This window comes from Balaenoptera ricei, chromosome 2, assembly GCF_028023285.1.
Source record: "Balaenoptera ricei isolate mBalRic1 chromosome 2, mBalRic1.hap2, whole genome shotgun sequence".
In the NCBI taxonomy this organism is placed as follows: Eukaryota; Metazoa; Chordata; class Mammalia; order Artiodactyla; family Balaenopteridae; genus Balaenoptera; species Balaenoptera ricei.
In genome coordinates, this window is record NC_082640.1 from 103,309,233 (window position 1) to 103,332,688 (window position 23,456).

The 23,456-nt window shown below is 51.1% G+C and overlaps 1 protein-coding gene across 2 annotated transcripts; it reads left to right on the forward strand.

Annotated features, from left to right (window-relative positions):
- Nucleotides 1-5,296: 5,296 nt before the first annotated feature.
- On the forward strand, nucleotides 5,297-21,501 carry RPAP1 (RNA polymerase II associated protein 1). Of its 2 annotated transcripts, none has more exons than XM_059913566.1 (25): nucleotides 5,297-5,470; nucleotides 6,126-6,383; nucleotides 6,684-6,832; nucleotides 7,115-7,204; nucleotides 7,659-7,779; nucleotides 8,389-8,610; nucleotides 9,869-10,048; nucleotides 11,066-11,181; nucleotides 11,468-11,566; nucleotides 12,676-12,777; nucleotides 12,997-13,164; nucleotides 13,418-13,600; nucleotides 13,727-13,861; nucleotides 13,961-14,131; nucleotides 14,623-14,780; nucleotides 15,213-15,371; nucleotides 15,524-15,725; nucleotides 16,153-16,262; nucleotides 16,545-16,740; nucleotides 16,936-17,088; nucleotides 17,318-17,460; nucleotides 18,048-18,804; nucleotides 20,501-20,677; nucleotides 20,814-20,873; nucleotides 20,981-21,501. In XM_059913566.1, the coding sequence occupies exons 2-25, from the start codon at nucleotides 6,203-6,205 to the stop codon at nucleotides 21,128-21,130; spliced, it is 4,182 nt and encodes a 1,393-aa protein (XP_059769549.1). In that variant the 5' UTR covers nucleotides 5,297-5,470; nucleotides 6,126-6,202; the 3' UTR covers nucleotides 21,131-21,501. The 2 variants fall into 2 exon arrangements, with proteins under 2 accessions (XP_059769549.1, XP_059769550.1); XM_059913567.1 differs by having other exon boundaries at nucleotides 5,297-5,394.
- The last annotated feature ends 1,955 nt before the right edge of the window (nucleotides 21,502-23,456 follow it).

Consider the following 23,456-nt stretch of genomic DNA (forward strand, 5'->3'; position numbering starts at 1 on the left):
TTCTCCACTCACAACCTTGACAAACTTCCTACCTCAGCTGCAGGGCTGAGGCACATCACTCTCACCCCGGAGCAGCATATTGTCCATGTGGGGCCTGGCACCCTGAGTGCCTGCCTCCTCAACCCCTGCTTCTGAACCCCTCTCGATTCTTAGTATTTCTAGTTGCAGGGTAGAGAGGACTGTGGGGTCCTGGTCTTCTGACTTTCCAGCTCCTACACAGAGTGCTTGCCTTCCTGAGCCCTCACAACCCACTCTTCTTACCCATCTCCCCCGTCTTTCTCTCTCTCTCTGGGCACAGTAAAGGAACATACTTTAAGGGTATGAGAGCAGGTGTGATTTTGTGGAAGAGGTGTGTAGGTGGGTGAGAGGGTGTGCATTGTGATGTATGAGGGAGGGTGTGCATTTGTGCAAACTCTAAATGTGACTGACGCTTTGTGGGTGGATGGGGAGAAGATGTGTGTGTGTGACTGGAGGAGGTTGGCTGCCTTTGCAAATACATGCCTGCAAAAATCTCCCTTCCTTTTGTAAATGCATTGCTTGGAAGGAAACTAATCGAATCAACAGGAAATGTATTTGACCTAATGTATGAGCAGATGTCCTAGGAGTTCCTGTCCTCAGAACAGAAGCAGAGCCAGTTATGATCTATCCCAGGGGAGAGGAAGGGCCAGCAGCAGCCCCTTATTGTGGGTGGAGCTAGGTTGGGCCTTGGCATCACCCTACTCGTGTGAAATAAGTATTTGCCCACTCTCTGCCTTTTATAATCCACGACTGTCCAAGGAGGCCAAGGAGCCAGAGAAGACAAAGACAAAACTGGAAATAAGAACCACCTGCCCATAGCAGCAGAACACCTTGATGGCAACTTCCAGCAGTCTCAGGAAGTAGCTGCTTCAGCTTTCTCAGAGTTAGGACTCCACCTCCTGTCCCCACCTCAGGGAGTGGTGGGGAACCAACGTGAGTTATGGGGTCATGGCAGTCTCACTGGCCCTGTGACCAAGGCTATATTCTTTCCCAACTACTGGTTAAAGAGGTAAGAGTTGGGAAGTTCCCTTTAAGGAATGGGGCAGACCACAGACTGTGTTCCTCATCACCTTAGAGAATGCAGGGAATCTGTGACTTTGGGGCTTGGAGCAAAACTACGTTACAGGTGTGATGTCAGGGGTGCTGGGGACTATTGCTGTACCTGCCAAACACCCCTTGCCTGAAATCCCTAAGCCAGAAGCAATGTCACTCCTTGCCCAGTTGATGATGAAGCAGAAAGTAAGTTCCTAGGAAAGACCACACTCTGAAAGGGGGATTTTCAAATGATCAGGTTTTTCCCCAAAAGCAGATTTAGGAAGTAGGAAGAGAGCAATAAGCTTGGGGTTTCTGAAACAGCAGATGGGTCCAAACGTGTGGAAGAAAAACAGTTGTCCTCTTCAAAATTTCACCTAGGGATGGCCCTGAGAGAAAAAAATGTATCTGTGTGTGAATGCCACATATCTGGCTGTCTGTGGTGCTCTTTTTGACCCACTTTAATAGCAACATGGCAATTTAGGCTACTTTCTAAACACTTTTTTATTATGGAATATTTTAAACATACACACAAGTAGACAGAAGAGTATAATGACTCCCAAATGTACCCATCATTCTGCTTCAATGACTATCTTAGCCAGTTATGTTGTATTATCCCCCATTTTTTTTTTTTGTTCTTTTGATGGAGTTTTTAAAAGCAAATCTTAGCCATATAATTAATTTCAGCTGTAAATATTACACTGTGTATCTGTAACAGACTTAAAAAAACTCATCCATATATAGATTCAGATGGTTACATACAGAAATAATTAGATATGTGTATGTATAACAGTATACACATATATTTCCTTTGTCAGCTGAGGAGGGCCAAAAACCAAGACACCCCAGTAGCAATGAGTATACCTAGCACCCAAATCTTGGTTTCTAATACCATTTTCCAATAAAAAGAACCAAGGGTCCTTGGAGAAATGGTTGATTCTAGGACCGGAGGTCCAGTGGTTAGGACTCCTTGCTCTCACTGCCAAGGCCCTGGGTTCAGTCTCTGGCGGGGGAACCAAAATCCCACAAGCCATGTGGTGTGGCCAAAAAAAACACCACACACACACAGAAAATGACGGGGTTTATCAAAGGGTCAAATATAAATATATATGAGTGAATAAGTTATAATTTATTAATAATTAAAAAGTATATTATAAATTAATAAGTTAATTCATGGAGAGCATAGACAAATCTCCCATGCAGAATTACAAATAATTTATGTAGATACTCCAGCCTCAAGGAGGAGGAGGACCTGGAACTTCCCTGGTGGTCCAGTGGTTAAGACTCCACACTCCCAATGCAGGGGGCCCGGGTTCAATCCCTGGTCAGGGAACTAGATCCCGCATGCTGCAACAAAGATCCCACGTGCTGCAACTAAGACTCGGTGCAGCCAAATAAATAAATATTAAAAAAAAAAAAAAAGGAGGGGGAGGACCTAAAACCCATAACCCCAGTCTAATCATGAGAAACTCATCAGACAAATCCCAATGGAGGGACATTCTACAAAATACCCTACCAGTACTACTCTAATCTGTCCAAGCCATCAAAATAAAAAAAGTCTACGAAGCTATCACAGCCAAAGGAGCCTAGGGAGTAATGATAACTAAATGTAATGTGGTATGCTGGATGGAACAGGAAAAGGACCTTAGGGAAAATTTGAGGAAATCTGAAAAAAGTATGGAGTTTAGTAGTAACAGTATGTCAATATTGGTTTTTCAATTCCAACAAATGTACCATATTAATGTTAGATGCTAATAACAGGGGAAACTGTGTTTGGGGTACATGGAAGCTTTCTTTCTTTGCAATTCTTCTGTAAATCTAAAATAAAGTTTATTTGGCACTTCCCTGGTGATGCAGTGGTTAAGAATCCTCCTGCCAATGCAGGAAACAGGGGTTCGAGCCCTGGTCTGGGAAGATCCCACATGCCACGGAGCAACAAAGCCCGTGCGCCACAACTACTGGGCCTGCGCTCTAGAGCCCATGAGCCGCGACTACTGAAGCCCGCGTGCCTAGAGCCCATGCTCCGCAACAAGAGAAGCCACCGCAATGAGAAGCCCGCGCACCCCAATGAAGAGTAGCCCCGCTCGCCGCAACTAGAGAAAGCCCACACGCAGCAACGAAGGCCCAATGCAGCCAAAAATAAATAAATAAATTTTAAAAATAAAATAAAGTTTATTTTTCAAAAAGAACCACATCCATACCCAATACATTTTTTTTTTTTGGCTGCGCTGGGTCTTCGTTGCTGCGCGTAGGCTTTTCTCTAGTTGGGGCGAGAGGGGGCTACTCTTCGTTGTGGTGGGCGGGCTTCTCATTGCAGTGGCTTCTCTTGTTGCGGAGCATGGGCTCTAGGCACGCGGGCTTCAGTAGTCGCGGCTCATGGGCTCTAGAGCGCAGGCCCAGTAGTTGTGGCGCACGGGCTTTGTTGCTCCGTGGCATGTGGGATCTTCCCAGACCAGGGCTCGAATCCGTGTCCCCTGCATTGGCAGGCGGATTATTAACCGCTGCGCCACCAGGGAAGCCCCATTTTTTTAAAAAACACATTTTATTTATTTATTTATTTGGCCGTGCCACTTGGCTTGCGGGATCTCAGTTCCCCAACCAGGGATTGAACCTGGGCAGTGACAGTGAAAGCACCGAATTCTAACCACTAGACCACCAGGGAACTCCCCATACACAATAAAATCTTTTAAAAATACTTAATATCATATAAAACTCAGTTTGTGTTCAGTTTTCCCAAACAGTCTCAAAAAACGTCATTTTATGAGTTTGTTTGAATCAGGATACAAACAAGGACCACATGTTTTAATTGATAATCTCTTAATGTAGTTAGAGATGATAGTTAGATCTAGATGCCTGACTAGATTCAGCTTCAATTTTTTGGCATGAAGGCTTCCTAGGACATGTTTTGTACTTTCAGTGGCATCCATCAGGGGGCACATTATGTCCAGTGGCCCCACTTTTAGTGATGTTAAGATTCATCAGTAGGTTAAAAAGTTGACCACCTGATCCATCCATACAAAGTTCTCATCAACCTTTTACCTAATAGCTTTATCAGTTATTGATGATTATTGTCTGGAGCGATTATTTGATTAGTGGTTGCAAACAGTGATTTTCTACATTCATTCTTCCTGCATTTTTGGATCCAATCTCCCTCCCTCATTCACCATAACTTCTGAACAGCCAGTACAATTTGGACCCCCAAGGTTGGCTAAATCCTAGTAGCTGAAATTTACTGCTGCACTTGAAACCAAGAGAACTAAAGAAGGACTCTGTAGAATACTTAGAAAGTTGTTAGAAATGCAAATTCTTGGGTCCTATTGGAGACCTACTGAATCAGAAACTCAGGTGAGGCCCAGAAATCTGGTTTAACAAGCCCTCCAGGTGTTTCTGATGCCTGCTAAAGTTTAAGAACTCCTGGACTAACATTGGCTGCCCTAAGACGGCCTTCAATCAAGCAATGATTTACTAAGGTCCTATGTTCATGGCAATATGCTGGGTGCTGAGCATTACAGATGCAAAAAAGAAGGCTGATGCCCCCAAGGAACTCACAGTCTATACAAGGGAACAGGGTACATACTTATGAAAAGGTAACTGGAGTCAGTTGATAGTGGGCAGTATGTTCCCAACATGGCACACAAGTGGTGCAGATGGAAGATTCCAAGGAAAGTTCGGTGAGTAGGCCCAGCTGGCAAAAGTTTAGAGCTGATTCCAACCAGGCCTTAAAGGAAGAAAAAGACTGGGGTGGGATGGAAGGAAAAAGAGACATTGGCACGAACAAAGGCAGGATGCTCATGAAGTGAATCACCTTGCAGGCAATGAGGCTGTTTTCTCCTCTCCTCACTATCACCATTCCTGCAGTGTTTCTTTCCTTGGGCTTCACCTTTCCTTTTTCCTGGTTATTTTCTTGCTCGCCCATAATCACACTGGGGAGGTCACAGTCGAGTGTATGCAGGTTTCTATGTGCTGTCCCTTAGCTTGGGAGTGTAGGATGTGGTTATCCGGGCTGGTGAGTGCGGAAGGGCGTCTGAGGAACCCTTTGCCTCTGTCACGGGTGTTGTATGTGTACAGAGTGTCCGCCCAGAGCTTACGCGTTACGGTGGGACGCGGCAAGCGTAATACCTTTAGGCTCACGAGTCCTGAACACCAAAAGGGCAAACCCCTCCCAAGAGTGGGCGGAGCCAGGACTTGAAGAGGCGGGGCCGGGCTGCGGGGCGGAAGCTCAGAACTGGTAGCGGCGGAAGCCCGGCCCCAGCGGGGCAAGATGGCGGCGTCCAGGTGGTCCTAGGCCAAGGAGGTGGCTGGGCTAGCGGGACGGACTACAGGAGATCCCGGCGGAGGGCTCTGGTACAGGGTATCCAGTTCTTTGTCGGAGTCGGCCCCAGTGTCTTTGATCTGGCCAGGAGCGGCCGCGGCCTCGTCGGTGCGGAGATCCTGGGCACGGCCCTCCATCCGCGGGCAGCATAGGCTGAGACTCCGTGATTTCTCTTTGTTGACGCGGGTGGCCCAGGAGCGCCCGCGACCGTAGAGCCTTAGGGGCCGTTGTGGGGCCCGACAGAATATAAGTCTTGAAATGCTTTGGTGAAATTTATTCCTAAGTATTTTATTCTTTTCGATGCTATTGTAAATAGAATTGTTTTCTTAATTTCGTTTTCTGATTGTTCTTTAATAGTGTATAGAAATACAAATGATTTTTATATATTGATCTTTTATAGCCCAAGGTTTTTAATAATTTGAATACTTTTCGGCCAGGCATGTTCCCACCAGTTTGATACCGAATCACCACTCCCCGGTATGACACGTTTATCCTCCTGGCTCCTAATGACATTTTCCTTAGGTCCCCTATGGTTGTTCCTGAAAGTTTTTATCATCCACAGATTGTAAACAATCTAAGGTGGCAGTAAATATTGTTGCTGGGCTATTGACATAAGGGAGAGCTAAGTAAGGAGGGAATGGCAATAAGGTATGAATGAGGAGGAATGAGTCCACCGAACCCAGGGAAAAGGAGCCTTTTCTGACGCACAAAAACGAGAATCAGGGTTCAGTTGCAGAGGGCCCATCATCTTTACTGCTTCTAGGGGTGAATGAGAGTGAATTCCCTACACTGAAGCAGTGCTGGAAAGAGTCCCACTAGGGAGGCAGCTGGAGTGTCAAGATGCTGTCGAGACCAAAGCCAGGGGAGTCCGAGGTGGACCTGCTGCACTTCCAGAGTCAGTTTCTTGCAGCTGGTGCAGCCCCAGCAGTACAACTGGTGAAGAAAGGAAGTAGGAGTGGTGGTGATGCGAACCCGGACCGGCCTCCGCTGCAGGATCATCGGGATGTGGTGACGCTGGACAGTGAGTGGCTGTGGGTATGAGGTTGAAAAGGAGAGCGGTACAGCTTCAGGGTCTCTCCCTCTTCCTGATGTGGATGGGTTCCCCGTCATTATTTCAGAACTGTGTAACCTCTGTTGCTGCAGCCCCACTTTACATATGAAGAAACAGAGGCTCAAAGAGGTTAAATACCTTGCCCAAGTTGACACAGCTTGAGCCAGCGCTGCACAGCAGCTGCCTTTCTTTCTTCGGCTTTCCCCTAGCCCTCAGTCTCTTCCTGGGAAGATATGAGTAACCTCACATCTGGGTTTTTTTCTTTCTCAGATCTCCCAGATTTGCCCCCAGCTTTGGTTCCTGCTCCCCCAAAGAGAGCCAGGCCCAGCCCCGGCCATCCCCTGCCTGAACATGAGGACCCTGAAGAGAGGCTGAACAGGCATGATAAGCACATCACTGCTGTCTTGACTAAGATTATTGTGCGTCTCACCCTGGTTGAGTGGGGCAAGGCATCCAAGGGCAGAAAGGATGTTGAGTGTGGGTGGGGAGGCTTACTGAGCAGAGAGTGATTCAGAAAGATGGGACTTTATCCCCCTACAGTCAGGTTGGGGGCTGGTTTAGAATCACTGTGACTTAAGAAGCAAGATGGGTTCATGACTCCCTAGGGTGAGGTTCTAGTCATATAGAACTGAGGCTAGTAGGATAGGGTCCAGCCTGGGGAAATCTCTGTATCTTCACTGCTTTGTACTTTGTTGCTGCAGGAACGAGATACAAGTTCAGTGGCTGTGAATCTGCCTGTGCCCTGTGGCGTTGCTTTCCCTCCTGTATTCCATCGCTCACAGGGGAGACAGGTAGGCAGAGGTGACCTCAGATGGTGTTTAGGGGAGGACAGTCATGTGAGCATCATAGTGCATATTCCCCAGGTAGATAATCTTAATAATGATAAGCAATTCCATTGTTAAAACAGCACCACACTAAGCACTTTATATGCATTACTTCATTTAATCCTTATAACAGCCATGTAATATAGGTATCATTATCTCTATTTTTCAGATAAGGAAACTGATAACTTTTGCAACACCACACATCTAATAGATAGAAGAGCCAGAAATCCAACCCAAGTCTGTCATACTTCAAAACCTATGCTTCTATAGAGCCCTGCTTTTTCTGAGGACTAGGGTTGTGACCCTTGGAGATTAAGCAAGTCTCTTGTATCTCTTTGTTCCAGTGACCTTGGTATAAAGAGGTTGAGAAGAGAATGGGGTAATGAGCATCAGTCACCTGGGTTTTCTTTTTGCCCCATAGGGGAAGCCAGCAACATCTGGTAAGAGAAGTATCTTTGCCCAGGAAATTGCAGCAAGGAGAGCATCTGAAGCCAAGGTCGCACCGGTTGGAGAAGTTGCATCTACCTTGGACCCACCAGAGGGTGAGCAGGGTTTGAAGAGGTTTGGGCTCAGCCTTTTTGTAATACACATTTGTAGAGTCATCTTTGGATATACATCTTCCCTGCCTCAAATCTGAAGTGCATTTGAGCCATCTAAAGAGGAGCCATCCCATATCTCCACTTAGAGTATTGAGTATGGGCAGCTTGGGTCCATATCTGGGTCTTAGGTGCAGGGAGAAGGCAGGTCATTACGTGACTGTAGGAGAAAGGAAGGGGATAGAAGTGTCTGGTAGAGACTGTAAAATAAAGATGTAGGCCAAGATTCTTTTAATGATGCAAATTACTAGCAGAAGAACTGGGGGCAGGCCCCTGGAGGCAGACGGCTGCCTAGACATCCAAGAGAAGAGTCAGAAAGTGGGATGTTTCTGAGGGAAACTTCTAAGTCCAAGGGGAAAAATGAGTAGAGAGGTCATCACCCCAACCCAGCCCCAGGGTGCCCTGGAGTCCTGTGCCAAACCCAGGGGCATCTGCACTCTGTGCCTGGGAAAACTCTGAGGCTTCCATCTGTCTCCAGAGCTAATGGGATTAGAGAAGAGGGACAGAAGGCCCAGTTGGGGTGAGGCAATGAAACTGATTGTATCCTTCTTCCAGGTGCTGCAGCCTGTGAGGCACCCACACCTAGGGAGCAGGGCAGCCAGCTTCCATGGAACAGCTACAGCTTCCAGGGACCCCATCTGGTTACAGGGAAGGGGCTCAAGAGCCAGGAGGCTGAGCAGGAAGCCCAGACCATCCATGAGGAGAACGTAGCGAGACTGCAAGCCATGGCTCCGGAGGAGATCCTGCAGGAACAGCAGCGGTTACTGGCTCAGCTTGGTACGGGTACCAGCCTTTCCTGCCAAGACTGGGCTAGGAAGGGGCTGTCATTTATTGAGGAAGGCTCACTGTGAGTGCCAGGCAGAGTACTTTAACGCATTTCATTTTGTCCTCAAACTGTTCCTGTGAGGTCAGTGGTACTAGCCTCATTTATTTATGAAAAGATAAAAACAAAAATAAAAAAAACTGAGGCTCAAAACTTTAAGAAATTCTCCCTCAGGTCACACAGCCTGGTACCACATCCTGTTAATGAACACCAATGAGATATAAACCCAGGTCTACTTTGTCTCATGGGCTGTGTTCTTAACCATTATACCATGTATCCTGTACTACTGTAGTGTAGTATACACTGTATTTTGGCTGTACTCTAGTACAACTACAGGGTACTCTATTATGTGATGCTGTGCTATACTACACCTCCCTCCTAGTTTCTGTTCACCAAAACAGTAGTGCCAAGTCAATCTGTTCCAAACTATGTATCTAGCACTTATATAGAGCATACAATATATTCGTTTTGGGTTTTTTTTTTTTGTTTTTTTTTTTTTTGCTGCTCTGGGTCTTCATTGTTGCACACGGGCGTTCTCTAGTTGCAGCGAGTGGGTGCACCACTCTTTGTTGTGGTGCGCGGGCTTCTCATTGCAGAGCATGGGCTCTAGGTGCGCAGGCTTCAGTAGTTGTGGCACACGGGCTCAGTAGTTGTGGCTCGCGGGCTCTAGAGCACAGGCTCAGTAGTTGTGGCGCACGGGCTTAGTTGCTCCATGGCATGTGGGATCTTCCCAGACCAGGGCTTGAACCTGTGTCCCCTGCGTTGGCAGGTAGATTTTTAACCACTGCGCCACCAGGGAAGTCCCCATATATTAGGTTTTTAGTGAACATTTGTGCATAAATAAATAAATAAAATAGTTGAAAGTGAGAAACTATTCCCCTAAATGCCTTCTTTTTGGCCCTCGTCAACATTGATTCATTTATTCCACAACCACTTACTTTGGGCCTCTGACCTGAAGCCAAGCACAGGGATGGGCAGACTGGCCTGGACCAGGGGACTGTGAAGAGTGGAGGGATAGGTGGGCAGGCAGGTCCCAGTGACAGATATGGGTCTTCGAGGCTGCAAGAGAGCCCAGGGGACTCAGGCCAGGGCTGGGAAGTGGCTTGTCTTAGCCTTGGCACCCACAGACAGGCAGTATTAAGCAGATTTCAGGTGTATAGAGGCTGGGGAGGATCTGCCCCTACCCGTTCTCCCCTACATGCTCTCTTCTAGATCCCAGCTTGGTTGCCTTCTTGAGATCTCACAGCCACACCTGTGAGCAGGCAGAAGAGAAGGCCACAGGGGAGCAGAGGCCAGGAGGTCACTCTGCTGAGGTCACTGGAGAGGTGCCCATCATGCCAACTTCTGCCAGTGAGCCCAGGCAGGAAGATGAGCTGGAGCCAGGAGCCCCAGGTTTGGAGGAGGAGGGGACTTCTGGGGAACAAAAGTAGAGGAAAGTATTCCTTCTCCTAGGCCTGGCAGATGGGAAGAGAGAGAATCTTCTCTGTCCTTGAAGGTCTAACGTTAATCTTCATTATTGGCTTGAAATCAGTCTTCATTTGCTGATGCTTATATCTTCCTGCACGTGCTTCCTGTTTTCCTGTCCTGTTACTGCTCCTTCTCCCCCTTCCCTGGTAAGAGACAGCACAACGTGATGGCTGAATGGCCCCCTCCCCCTCCAGACCATCTGCCCCCTGCCTTTGCAGTAGCTGCCCCAGCTCTGGCTCCATCCATCCCACAGTTCTTACTGCCTCTGCTCTCAGTGTTGGGGGGATAATGGCAGGGTGGTGGGAGAGGAAGGGTCTGACGCAGGTCTTGTGAACATGCCAGACCTGAAGCAGAGAGGCCAGTGGGAGCACTCATCTTCCAGGAACTGGATGATTTTATTAGTGATTAACGAAAGAAGAATTGAATTAGGAGAGCCAGGAACCTCCTGCCCCTGGATGAGCTCTAGGCCAGTTGAGCATGTTGGATGGGGGTTGGGTGGGGTGAGGAAGGAGGAGGATATTGCAGGTGTGTGTTTCTGTATCTTGCTCTGCTGAGGTATAGCTGCCCCCTCCTCACTGTCCCCACTCCCCTGCTCCTTTAGAAGGTCGGTACTAGAGAGTGGAGAACTGTGGTTTCCCTGCTGTATGTGGTTCTCCCTTCCTCCTCTGCTTCCTCTCTCTTCTCTTCCTTATCTCCTCCGCTTCCTCTTTCCTCTCCCAACAAATCTTTGGGGTTAGAAAGGGGCTAGAGCCCAGGACGGGGTGTGTTCTGCCATATCAGGCATTCCAGCCCCTGGGCCGTGCCATTAGTCATAGCTGAAGGCAGAGGCTGCCAGACCCTTGGGCAGAGGTGGATGTGGCAGCTTCTGGATGATGGCTGGGACCCCAGTGGATCAGTGAGCTGAGCCCCTTAGGGAATACTACTCTGCTTTCATCTCCCCAGCTCTGGCACTGCCCGTGACCCCCCAGAAAGAATGGCTGCACATGGACACTGTTGAGCTGGAGAAGCTCCATTGGACCCAAGACCTGCCTCCACTCCGACGGCAGCAGACTCAGGAGGTGAGGAGGGCCAGCTGGCCTACAAGGGCAAGGTGGGGTGACAGTGAGTGGGGCTGCTGTCTTGCACCCAGAACTTAGGCTTTTCTCTTCCCCCAAGCTGGAGAAACATCTCTCCTAGTGCTCACCCCCCTCCTCCTGCCTGGCCTCTAAGGCCAGAGGAGCCCCACTTCTGGTCAGAGGTAGAGTCAGGCCCTACGTCCTGAGAGGCCTGGGATTATAGGTGAGGAATGGGTGTGGGGAAGTTGCTGGTGCCCCCAGCCCATAGTTCTCGTTCTGTACCCATTAGAGGATGCAGGCCCGATTCAGTCTTCAGGGAGAGCTGCTGGCCCCCAGCGTGGACCTTCCCACCCATCTGGGCCTACACCACCATGGAGAGGAGGCGGAGGTGAGGCATGGGGTCCAGGGAGTACTGGGCAGCTCTCAGCAAGTGCTTTTAACATCCATGTGGAGAAGGACCGCTGCTCAGCTGCCTTGGCCCTTCTGTGCGCCCTATTCCCGTTCACGGCCTTGCTGTCTTTTCAGTTTTTTGGTTTTTTTTTTAATATTTATGTATTAGTTTATTTGTTTGGCTGCACCGGGTCTTCCTTGTGGCCTGCGGGATCTTCATTGCCGCATGGGGGATCTAGTTCCCTGACCAGGGATCGAACCCGGGCCCCCTGCTTTGGGAGCGCAGAGTCTTAACCACTGGACCATCAGGGAAGTCCCTGTCCTTTCAGTTGTTAGGCTTGAAATCTTTCTCCTTGTTCCCTCACATTCCAGTCAGTCGCCAGAACTTGCCAATTCTGTTTGCCACCTCCCCGCAGTGCTTCCTCGATCAGAGCCTTGATCCCTCTGGTCTGTTCAGTCGCCATGTTCTGCTCACTCCGTCATGCCATTCACTCGCTCCCCCACGGGGCTGCCGTAGTGATTTCCCCTGGCCCAGCTCAGGCTGTCCCTTGCCTCAGAAGGTTTCCTAGCTCAGGGAATTCTCCCAGAATAAGGTCTTGGCGCCTCAGCACGACAGAACAGCCTTCCACCATCTGTCCCTGCTGACCCCACAGCTCTGCGTCCCTCACTTCTGCTGCACATTCTGTTGCCTCCTCCCCACGTACCCGCTGTGCTCAAGGACCTCCAGGGCTCAGTTCCTGAAGCCTGCTCCAGGGAACGCCTTTCCCCTCTGCTCCATGCCAGGCCATCAGAGCTCTACCCACCCACTGAGACCACATCACTTTTCCAGGTGCCCCTTCTCTCTCTCTCCTGTTCTCTGGTTGCAAATTAAACACCGATTACTACTTTCCTCCCAAACTGCCTTATGCTATGGTTACTTGTGCGCCAGTCTTACTTCCTTTACCAGTTTGAGGCTCCACGGAGAGCAGAGGCAAGAGACATCACTTACTTTTCTTTGTCTTCACCTTGACACCTGACTCAGTGCATGGCAGATAGGGGTTGCCACGTATTTGTTGGTGGGTGCTGCCCTGTGTCTTGGCTCCTTCTGACTTCTTGTCCCTGTTCCAGAGAGCAGGGTACTCCCTTCAGGAGCTGTTCCACCTGACGCGCAGCCAGGTGTCCCAGCAGAGAGCACTAGCGCTGCATGTGTTGGCCCAGGTCATCGGCAGGGTGAGTGGACTGTTGGCCTCGTCCTGCCCGCCCCCCTCCCCTTAGGCTTTCCCACCTCCTGCCTGTTTCACTCTGACTCACTGGCCCACACACCAGCTGTCTGTGGGTCACACTGAGAACAGGACAAACCCAGGATCCTAGCTGGACAAGTGAAGGGTTTAGGACAGAGACTCTGTAACTTCAGAGTATTCAGCAAGGTTTTATCCTCCTGCCCTCAAGGCCCAGGCTGGCGAGTTTGGGGACCGGCTAGTGGGCAGTGTCTTGCGCCTCCTTTTGGATGCTGGTTTCCTCTTCCTGCTGCGCTTCTCTCTGGATGACAGAGTGGATGGGGTCATCGCAGCTGCCGTCCGGGCTCTTCGGGCTCTGCTGGTGGCTCCTGGAGATGAGGTACAACAGGCATAGGAATGAGGCTTCACGGCATTAGGGTCCCTACGCCTCCTGCTGGGCCTGCCCTCGTTGATGAGGCTTTGCCAGGCAGGGCACAGAATGGGGTGGCTGTGTCACCGCCTTCTAAAGGCCCCAAAGCCTAGGAGCCTTGCCTCTCTGTCCTTTGTGCGTGGCTTTTGCCCTCTACTTCTGGACCCGCTTTCTGGCCTGATCCCTCTTCCTCTTCCCACCTTCACACTCTTTCCTCTGGCAGGAGCTCCTCGATAGCACCTTCTCTTGGTACCATGGAGCTTTGGTGTTCCCTCTGATGCCCAGCCAGGAGGACAAGGAGGACGAGGATGAGGATGAAGGGCCCCCAGCAGAAAAGGCAAAAAGGAAGAGCCCGGAGGAAGGAAACCGGCCTCCATCTGACCTGGCCCGACATGACGTCATCAAGGTAAAAGTGCTGGGGCAGCTGCACTGGTCCCATGACCTCCAGGGCCAGCACATGTTGGGCAGGAGGGGTCATCAAGGCCTGGGGCCCAGTTGCATTTGGTAGTGGGTTTGTGTCTCTGATCCTCAGGGGCTCCTGGCCACCAACCTGCTGCCTCGGCTACGCTACTTGCTGGAGGTGACCTGCCCAGGACCTTCTGTGGTCCTTGACATCCTGGCTGTGCTCATCCGCCTGGCCCGGCATTCCCTGGAGTCAGCCACAAGGGTGAGTAAGAGAAGGAGGCAGGGACTGGGCAAAGAGCCTAGCTAGGCCTGGTCTTGACCCTCAGCCTCCCTACCTCCCTTTTCCTCCTGGCCTGCACAGGTCCTAGAGTGCCCTCGGCTGATAGAGACTGTGATTCAAGAGTTCCTGCCCACCAGCTGGTCCCCTATGGGGGTGAGGCCTACCCTCAGTCTACACAGAGTGCCCTGTGCTCCTGCCATGAAACTTCTTCGTGTCCTGGCCTCGGCTGGTAGGAATATTGCTGCCCGGCTGGTAAGCAGAACACAGGGCAAGGGATGGGGGCTTGAGACGGGGCTGGGTTGGGGGCTAAGCATAGCCCCTGCACTCTGGGTGGCCCAGTCATGCCATCTTTCTCTTTGTATCTGTTCCAGTTGCCTAGAAATGGAACAGAAACCCCCAGGCAGGAACCTAGTCACCTGGAGCCTAGTGTATCCTGTAGGCCTGCTCTGCTCTCATTATGTGAAGGGAAGGTTCCCTGTTCCCTGGACCCAGGCCAGAAGGGCCACATACAAATAGGCATAGCCAAGGTGCCCAGCAAGTGCTTGCTAAAAAGAAGGAGGGAAGGAGAGAGGAAGGGAGGGATGGATGAGATAGTTTCACCCTAGCCCAGAACTATGACCCTCTGGCACCAGAGGGGTCTCAGCAGGGATGAGTTGAGCCAGTTTCTGTAGTGAGAGAACCTGAGGCTTGGAACTTCGGGCTCCCAGCTGATCCTGATCCCCAGACTCTCTGCCCAACCCCAGCTGAGTGGCTTTGATCTCCGGAGTCGCCTGTGCCGCTTTGTAGCTGAGGCTCCCCAGGATCTGGCCTTGCCCCCAGAGGAAGCCGAGACACTGAGCACTGAGGCCTTCCGTCTGTGGGCCGTGGCAGCCTCCTACGGCCAGGGCGGTGACCTTTACAGGTGAGGAGAGACAAGGGTAGGCTCCCTCACAGACCCCTCCAGCTCTGCACTCTGGCCTTGCTCAAGGTTCAAGCTCGGAGGAGGCTGAGTATGAGAAAGAGGTGATTCTGGGAGAAAGGAAGAAAACTTGGGAGTCAGTAGCCAGGGGAGAGTGGAACAAAGCTGGGTTAACCACATTCTGTGCACCCCAGCTTGGTATCTTGGTGAAATCAGATTTAAATTCCCTCTTGTGGTGGAAGCCTTGAGGGGCTACCTCCTTCCCTTCAGCCCCCAGCCTTCCTTCTTGAAACCTTCCCAGAGTCCCCAGCCCTGGGCCTCCCTCCTGCTCCTCCTCAGCCAGACCGCAGACGCCCGGGGCCGAGCCTTGCTTTGTGTCTTCTGTTTCCATCTCCCTTCTCACACTGAAGGGCGGTCCTTCTCCCCGCTTACCAGGGAGCTGTACCCTGTGCTGACGCGAGCCCTGCAGGATGTGCCGAAGGAGCTCAGCAGCCCCTCCCCTCAGCCCCTGGCTCTGCAGAGGACAGCCTCACTGCTCACCGTCCTCACCCAGCTGACCCTAGCAGCCGGTAGCACCACCCCTGAGCCCAGAAGGTAGGCTCTAGCCCTGAGCTGCTGGCGGTGACGTCCTGTCGGGAGCTCTGGGACCGGTGGGAGTGCTCCTCCACAGGGAGAGGGTGGCCAGGGCTTAGAGGGGAGTCCAGGCAGCCAGATCCTCACTGTGGCCCCCTGTGGCTCTCCTGTAGTGACTCTGCTGAGGCCAGTCTGTCGGCCACTCCTTCCTCAGTCACTTGGACGCAGGTGTCTGGGCTCCAGCCTCTCGTGGAGCCTTGTCTAAGACAGACCTTGAAGTTGCTGCCCAGACCTGAGATGTGGAGTGCCCTTGGCCCAGTGCCCACTGCCTGCCTGCTCTTCCTGGACGCTTACTACCAGGCCTGGAGCCAGCAGGTGAGTGTTGCCTGCCTGCCTTCCACGCCGCCCTGGGTGCCCTGCCTTCACCTGAGCATTCCACCCTCGTTCTCCCTCTGTCTCCACCTCTCCGTACCTCCCTCCCCATTTCCACCTTTTCCCTCCTACCTTTCTTCCTCTTTCCACCTCCACGTCCAGTGGAGCTTCCAAGGAGTCGCGTTGATAGGGACCGTAGAACCCCAAACAGCCGCTCAGCCTCCCTGGAGCCTTTATGCTCTCTCAAGACCCTAGACAGTGGGTGCCAGAGCAACCTCAGGGTCTTCTCTGCCTCTAGAAGGGGCAGAAGGCAGAAGCCTCTAAACACTGACTCTTGGCCACTTGGAGTCATGGGCTTGGCCTGGGTACACAGGGTCCAGGAGAAGGGGGGTCCTGGGCCATCAGCTCAGTGAGTGTCTTGGTCTTCCAGCCAGGCGTGTGCCCAGGGGATTGGCTTCAGGACACGGAGCGCCTGTCGGAGGAGCTGCTGTTGCCCCTGCTGAGCCAGCCCGCTCTGGGCAGACTGTGGGGTTCGCTGGGGTGTGTACTGCGTGCGGTTGTGGAGCCGGCGGTGGGGCGGGGAGGCGGCAGTTTCGCTCCTTGTGGGGTTCCTGCGCCTGGCTCCTTGGTCCATCCCAGCTGGAACCCCCCAGCCTGAGGGAAACCTGAATCCCTAGCAGGCAGCGACTGGGGGCTCCAGGGAACGTGGGCACTGTCCGCACGGCCACGTTTCCGCTAGCCTTGGTCGCAGACCAAGCAGCTGTTTCCAGCCCGGCACATGTCAGGCCAGAGCCCCCCTCAGTGTCTCCATTCTGCTTCCAGGTGCTGCTCCCCTCTCTGCAACCCACAGTCCTGTGCTCCGGCCCCTGAAGCTCTCTCCAGCCTCGTGTCACTGGGCTGCGCAGGAGGCCACCCTCCTCTCAGTCTGGCTGGCTCAGCCTCCCCCTTCCCATTCCTCACGGCCCTCCTCTCTCTTTTCAACACCCTGGGCTGGATCCACAAGGGGCTGTGTGGCCAGGTGAGCGCTGGGCGCCTGGTTAGGGGGGCAGGGGACCAAGATGGCAGGAGTCAGAAAGGGGAAGGGCACCCCTTGGGGAAGAGAGGCCTCTTCTGCCAGCACCCATTTCTCTGAGTTTAGCTGGGGAAGGGGCAGCTGGGGAGCCCTAGAGGGCATCAAAGTCACCCTGTGAATCTGAAGCTTGCTTTTCCTCAGCTGGCTGCCGTATTGGCTGCCCCAGGACTGCAGAACTACTTCTTCCAATGTGTGGCTCTTGTGGCTGCTCCACACCTCACACCCTTCTCCGCGTGGGCCCTGCGCCATGAGTATCACCTGCAGTACCTGGCACTCGCCCTGGCCCAGAGAGCGGTGGGTGCCCCCAACCCCCATCCCTCTGTCCACTCCCCCCCCCCCATTATCCCCATCCTGCTTCTCTGGAGCTTGTGCTGCTTCTGGCAGGCCATGCGGTTCTACTTGCCTGCAGACATGCCCAGGCCCTGTGCCCATCAGCATATATTCTCTTCCTCACTTCTCTTTGCTTTGTCCCCACTCACCCCCTCTGCCTGCTCCTCCCCCTTCCCCCCTTTTCTGTCCACAGGCGACACTCCAGCCAGTGTCAGCCACCAGTGCTGCCCTCTATCACGGCATGGCCTTGGCCCTGCTGAGCCGGCTGCTGCCCGGAAGCGAGCACCTCGCCCATGAGCTACTGCTGAGCTGTGTGTTCCGGCTGGAGTTCCTCCCGTAAGTCCAGGGTTGACGACATCAACTGAGCCCTTTGAGAGGCTGCTGTGGTGGTTGACAGAGCAGCCCTGAATTTGGGGCCAGGAGACCTGGGTTTCATTCTCTTTCTTCCATGGATTACGCTTAACCTGTCTGAGTTTCCATTTCCTCATTAGTAAAGTGAGGATGAGGATAATATGCTAGAGTATTATTATGAGACTTCTGTGACTGTATGGCTGAAAAATGGTTATAAACTAGCTGTACGCTTATAATAGCTAACAGTTACCCAGTGCTTACTCCTTGTCCGGTACTCCCTTAACCGTTTGTCTCTATTTTAATTGTTTTACCGTACCATGAGATGTGTATTATTATCATTATTATCCCCACTTTACTCTGAGGAAAGTGAGGCACAGAGAAGTTCTGTAAACGTGCAACGAGGTAACTGGCTCTAGTGCCCGTCCTCTTAACTGCTATACACATCACATGGAAGGCTATTAGGGGAACAGGGAGGAGCAGGATTGGACCTAGGAGCCTCTGGGAAGCCCTGGAGAGCTGGCATGGACTTGTGGGTTCTAGCCCTCATTTTTGGCTTTTGGGTTCTGTTACAGGGAAAGAGCATCAGGGGGTCCGGAGGCAGCCGACTTCTCTGACCGGCTGTCCTTAGGGAGCGGCGGGGACCTTGGGTGTGGGCGAGGGACTCTGCTAGCTCAGGCCTGCCAGGACCTCCCCAGCACCCGCAGCTGCTACCTGACCCACTGCTCACTGGCCCGGGCCAGCCTGCTAGCCTCTCAAGCCCTGCACCGAGGGGCGCTCCAGCGAGTCCCAGCCCTGCTGCTCCCTGTGGCTAAGGAGCCCCTGCTGCCCACTGACTGGCCTTTCCTGCCATTGATTCAGCTCTACCACCGGGCCTCAGACAGCCCCTCGGGGCTCCCTCCTGCTGACACCGTGGGCACAGCCATGCGGGCCCTGCAGTGGGTGCTAGTCCTGGAGAGCTGGCGCCCCCAGGCCCTCCAGGCTGTGCCTCCTGCTGCCCGCCTGGCACGGCTCATGTGTGTGTTCTTGGTGGACAGTGAATTGTTCCGGGAGACCCCAATACAACGTCTGGTGGCAGCCCTCCTGGCCCGGCTCTGCCAGCCTGAAGTCCTACCAAACCTCAACCTGGATTGCCCACTTCCTGGCCTGACGTCTTTCCCGGATCTCTATGCCAACTTCCTGGAGCATTTTGAGGCTGTGTCTTTTGGGGACCACCTCTTTGGGGCTCTGGTTCTCCTCCCCCTGCAGCGTCGGTTCAGCGTCACCTTGCGCCTTGCCCTCTTTGGGGAGCACGTGGGAGCCTTGCGAGCTCTGGGCCTGCCTCTGACCCAGGTACTTTCTCAGCCCAGCAGGGCCCACCATGGGCATCCTGTCCTGGGCCTTGGAGGCAGTCCTGAGCCGCGGGGAGCTTTGGTGGGCCTCAGGTTCCTTATCTTACCTCTTGGAGGCTTTGAGGAGATTAAGAGAATACGTGAAAAGGGCTTACTGTGGTGTCTGGCATACAGTAGGTGTTCATTATTAAAAAGGCACGGCTCCTTGCTCATGAGGTGCTACAGTCTAGATAAGAGATGTACTAAAACCAACATAGTCCTCAGGTATTCAGATTCTAGGTGTTAAGTCAGGATTCAGAGAAGGGAAAGATCAAAGTGGGCTTCCCACGAGGAGAAGCCTTTGTGGAAGAAGTGGGGATTGATCTGGGCATGGAAAATTGGGTAGAATTTGGATTGTTAAGGAGAAAGATAGAATGTACCTAGTGGAACAGCATAAGCAAAAGCTCAGAGGCAGGAAGGAATATGACAGGATGGGAAGAGGAAGGAGTCTATGACAGATATCAGCTTGGGAACTTGTTGGAAACAAAGCTAATAAAGTCTTAGAGGGCCTCAGATATCAGGCTAAGGAGTTAAACTTGTAAGCTGTAAAGAGTTACTAATTTTTTTAAGATTTGTTTTTTTATTTTCATTATAACTTATTTTGGTAAGCTTGAAATATAAACATTTTAATATACGTATGTAAGATATAAATGTATATTTTGTATAAAAAACTAAAAAGAAAATATAAAATATTTTTAAGAATTAAAAAGAACGTTACAGGGAATTCCTTGGGGTCCAGTGGTTAGGACTGCACGCTGTCACTGCCAAGGGCCCGGGTTCAATCCCTGGTCAGGGAACTAAGATCCCACATGCCACGTGGTGTGGCCAAAAAAAGAATAGATTAAGGGGAAAAAAAGAACTTTACAGTTATCCATAATCCCACTGCCCGGTAGTAATTATTTTGATTTACCTTTTTTTCGTCTTTTTTTTTTGGCTGCACCTCGCAGCATGTGGGATCTTAGTTCCCTGACCAGAGATCAAACCCATGCCCACTGCATTGGGAACACGAGTCCTAACCACTGGATCGCCAGGGAAGTCCCTGTGCATATATATTTTTATAAAATTGGGATCACTGCATAATGTTTTCTTCATTGAATGTTAGGTAGTAAGCATTTCTCACATCATTAAATAATCTAAGAAATCAATGTTTTTATTATTATATCATAATCCATCATGCAGGTGCGTCCCAGTTTATTTTATCAGAACCCCTTAGTGGGCATGAAAGTTGTTTCTGATTTTTTTCTATTTTAAGTAACACTGTGATAAACACCATTGGACATAAACTCATAATCATTTCTGTGTGGAATTAAGAATAATTTTTTTAGAAACAGAATTACTATTCCAAAGAACATAAACTTTTGAAAGGTTTGGTAATAGAATTGAGCAGCTGAACATCACATTTTGAAAGTTTTAAGTAGATTAAGCAAGTAGTAGTAGCAGTAGAAATTCACAGCTGCTTCTCAGTTCCCCAGTTTCCGCTGCTTTCGAGCTCTTTAGTCTTTAACCTTGATCCTTGTGATAGACAGGAATGGATGTCTGTCTAGGACCGGATCTCTGCCCTCATGATTTGTTTCATGTGACCATCAACCATCCACCCTGTTGTCCAGTGATACACATTCCACCCTGACCCTCAGCTTGTCTCATTTCCCCTGTCACAGTTGCCTGTGTCCCTGGAAAACTACACAGCGCCTCCTGAAGACAACCTGGCCCTCCTTCAGCTCTACTTCCGGGCTCTGGTTACTGGTGCGCTCCAATCACGCTGGTGCCCTGTGCTCTATGCTGTGGCCGTGGCTCATGTCAACAGCTTCATCTTCTGCCAGGACCCAAAGAGCTTGGTAAGTTACGTCCCCATCTCCAGAGGGAGGGAAGGAACCTGCAGTTGAACTGAGCCAGCTGGGGAGGAGGTGAGGGCCAGGCCAGGCGAGTGATAGGCCCGTGGCCTGGTGCCACCTCTCCCTCTTCTGCCTCTAGGATGAGGTAAAGGCTGCCCGCAGGAGCATGTTGCAGAAAACTTGGCTGCTGGCAGATGAGGTAGGGCGGGGCACATCTTGGAGGGTGGGAGAATGGAGGGTCTTGGGGAACAGAGATCTCAACAGGATCTCACTACCCACTTCATAAAGTGTCTTCCTTCTCTGCAGGGTCTTCGGCAGCACCTTCTCCACTATAAGCTTCCTAATTCTGCCCTTCCAGAGGGTTTTGAGCTGTATCCCCAGTTGCCCCCTCTGCGTCAGCAGTACCTCCAGAAACTGATCTCAGGGGTGCTCCAAAATGGGGTTTCAGAGACCTAGTATATATAGCTGCTGCAGAGGAAGAGATGGATACATTCTATTGGGGTTCACCAACAGATGCCTGGCCAGAGAGAAGGGCTTCATGTCCTAAGAGTGTGCAGGAAACAATAGAGCAGAAGTCTTGCCTTCCTAGGAGCAAGCTCTTTGAGCTTTTTTGGAGATTGGTGAGCCTACCCTTATGTCCTGATATCTGGAGCTCAGGATCTGGGGCTTCTGAGGGTCTGTGCTGGGAGTGAGGGGTGACCTAGCTATATACCGCTTCTTGGGGACAAGACAAACTAACTACACCTCTTCCTCTCCCCACCCCAGGCCAGGGTATATGAATACTGGAGCTGAGCACTGAAATAAAGAATTTTTTTATCTTCTGGGAATTTGATTTGGACTGATTTCAGATGTACTAGTTCAGGATTGGTATCGAGGAATGGGTTATCTCTGGGGGAAGCAGGACTACTGTGAGAGACATCGGGGGAGGAATCATGAATGGGAGGTGAAAACTGAGTCCACATCTGGGACAACAAAAATGTGGGTCCCAGTTCTGGAGTGAAGCCAGGCCAGGGCAGTGCTCTTGGGAATGGGGGGTGCTTCTAGAAGGACTCTCGGCAGTCCACTTGGAGTGTAGGTGTGCTAAATGAGGTTAGCATCTTGTCTCCTTATGGTCCCCTATTTCCATCAGCTGTGATCATGAGACAAGAAGAAGCCAAAAATCAGACTGGTGCAGTAGCTGTCTATCTTAAATCTGTTTGGGTTGCTATAACAGAATACCACAGGCTGGGTGGCTTTTGAACAACAGACATTTATTTCTCACAGTTCTAGAGACTGGGAAGTCCAAGATCAAGGTGCTGGCAGATTTGGTATCTGGTGAAGGCCTGCTTCCTGGTTCATAGGCAGCTCTCCCATGGCAGGAGAGGCAAGGGAGTTCTCTGGGGCCTCTTTTTATACGGGCGCTAATCCCATTTCACCCATGAAGATGGAACCCTCATGACTTAATCACTTCCCAAAGGCCCCACCTCCAAATACACTCAATGTGGGGATTCCGTTTCAATGTATGAATTTGGTGGTGGGACTGTGGCGGGGGCCGGGAGGGGAGGTGGAGTGAAAACGTTGTCTATAGTGCTGTTCTACAACACCCCTTCCACTGTGGACTTTATTGGTGATAGGCAAAGGCTGGGGAGGAGTGGATCAAAGCATAAACTCTGATTCATTGGTTTCTTTCTTTCTTTTGGTAGTTTCTAGGTTCTTTTGCCTGAATTCCAACACTAAGCTTTCTTACAGTGTCATTTGCTGTGTGGAATTACTTACCATCATTGTGTTTATAGGTCAGGGTGAGTGCAGTGTGCTGTCAGTAGGTAAAGAAACCACTCGCCATAAATGGAGCTGCTGAACACAGAATCATACAATACGCTTCACTCAGCAACTCCCGTATCTGCAAAACAGCAATAGCTCTCAAACTTATGTGCAAAAAATCACCTGGACAGTGAGTTAAAACAGATCACCGGGCCCTACCACCAGTGTTTCTGATTCAGTAGGTCTAGGGTGAAACCCAAGAATTTGCATTTAGCCAGTCCCCAGGTACTGCTGCCGTCCAGAACCAACCGCACTTGGGGAACTATTGATTTACAGGGACCTTGCAAAGTAAATTCTGTGACCTCATAGTGAGACTTAAATAAGGCATGGGTACCAAACTTTTAAAAAAATCGCTGTTGTGTCTACACCCGGCACTCTACACTCAGAGACTTTACCAAGTAGCTAACTACTATAACTTCTTTTTTTCAGTGTTTTATATTAAGCAGGCCTCAGCCACTAAAATTGGTATTTTTTTTTTTTTTTTATTTTTGGCTGTGTTGGGTCTTCGTTTCTGTGCGAGGGCTTTCTCCAGTTGCGGCAAGCGGGGGCCACTCTTCATTGCGGTGCGCGGGCCTCTCTATCGTGGCCTCTCTTGTTGCGGAGCACAGGCTCCAGACGCGCAGGCTCAGTAGCTGTGGCTCACGGGCCCAGTTGCTCCGCGGCACGCGGGATCCTCCCAGACCAGGGCCCGAACCCGCGTCCCCTGCATTGGCAGGCAGACTCCCAACCACTGCGCCACCAGGGAAGCCCGTAAAATTGGTATTTTGAGCAAAAGAATGAGGAAGACACAAAACCACCTGACGGCTGTGTGGCCCTCTCAGTTGTCGGGTGCTTTGTGGTTTACGGAGAAACTTCCCTTCCTATGGTTTTGCAGGTGGTAGAGAAACTGTCTCAGAGCTGTTGTGATTTCTTCACCAAAACCAATTGACTAGGGATGCTAATACTAGCACTCTGGTCTTCTGACATCAAATCACCAAAATCA

Bases quoted from the DNA above. Each gene is read 5' to 3' on its own strand.
- RPAP1 (XM_059913566.1), top strand. From the start codon at position 6,203: ATGCTGTCGAGACCAAAGCCAGGGGAGTCCGAGGTGGACCTGCTGCAC. The intron at 10,049-11,065 runs GTTTGGAGGAGG...TCATCTCCCCAG, and splicing joins GCTGGAGCCAGGAGCCCCAG to CTCTGGCACTGCCCGTGACC. The intron at 13,601-13,726 runs GTAAAAGTGCTG...TCTGATCCTCAG, and splicing joins CCCGACATGACGTCATCAAG to GGGCTCCTGGCCACCAACCT.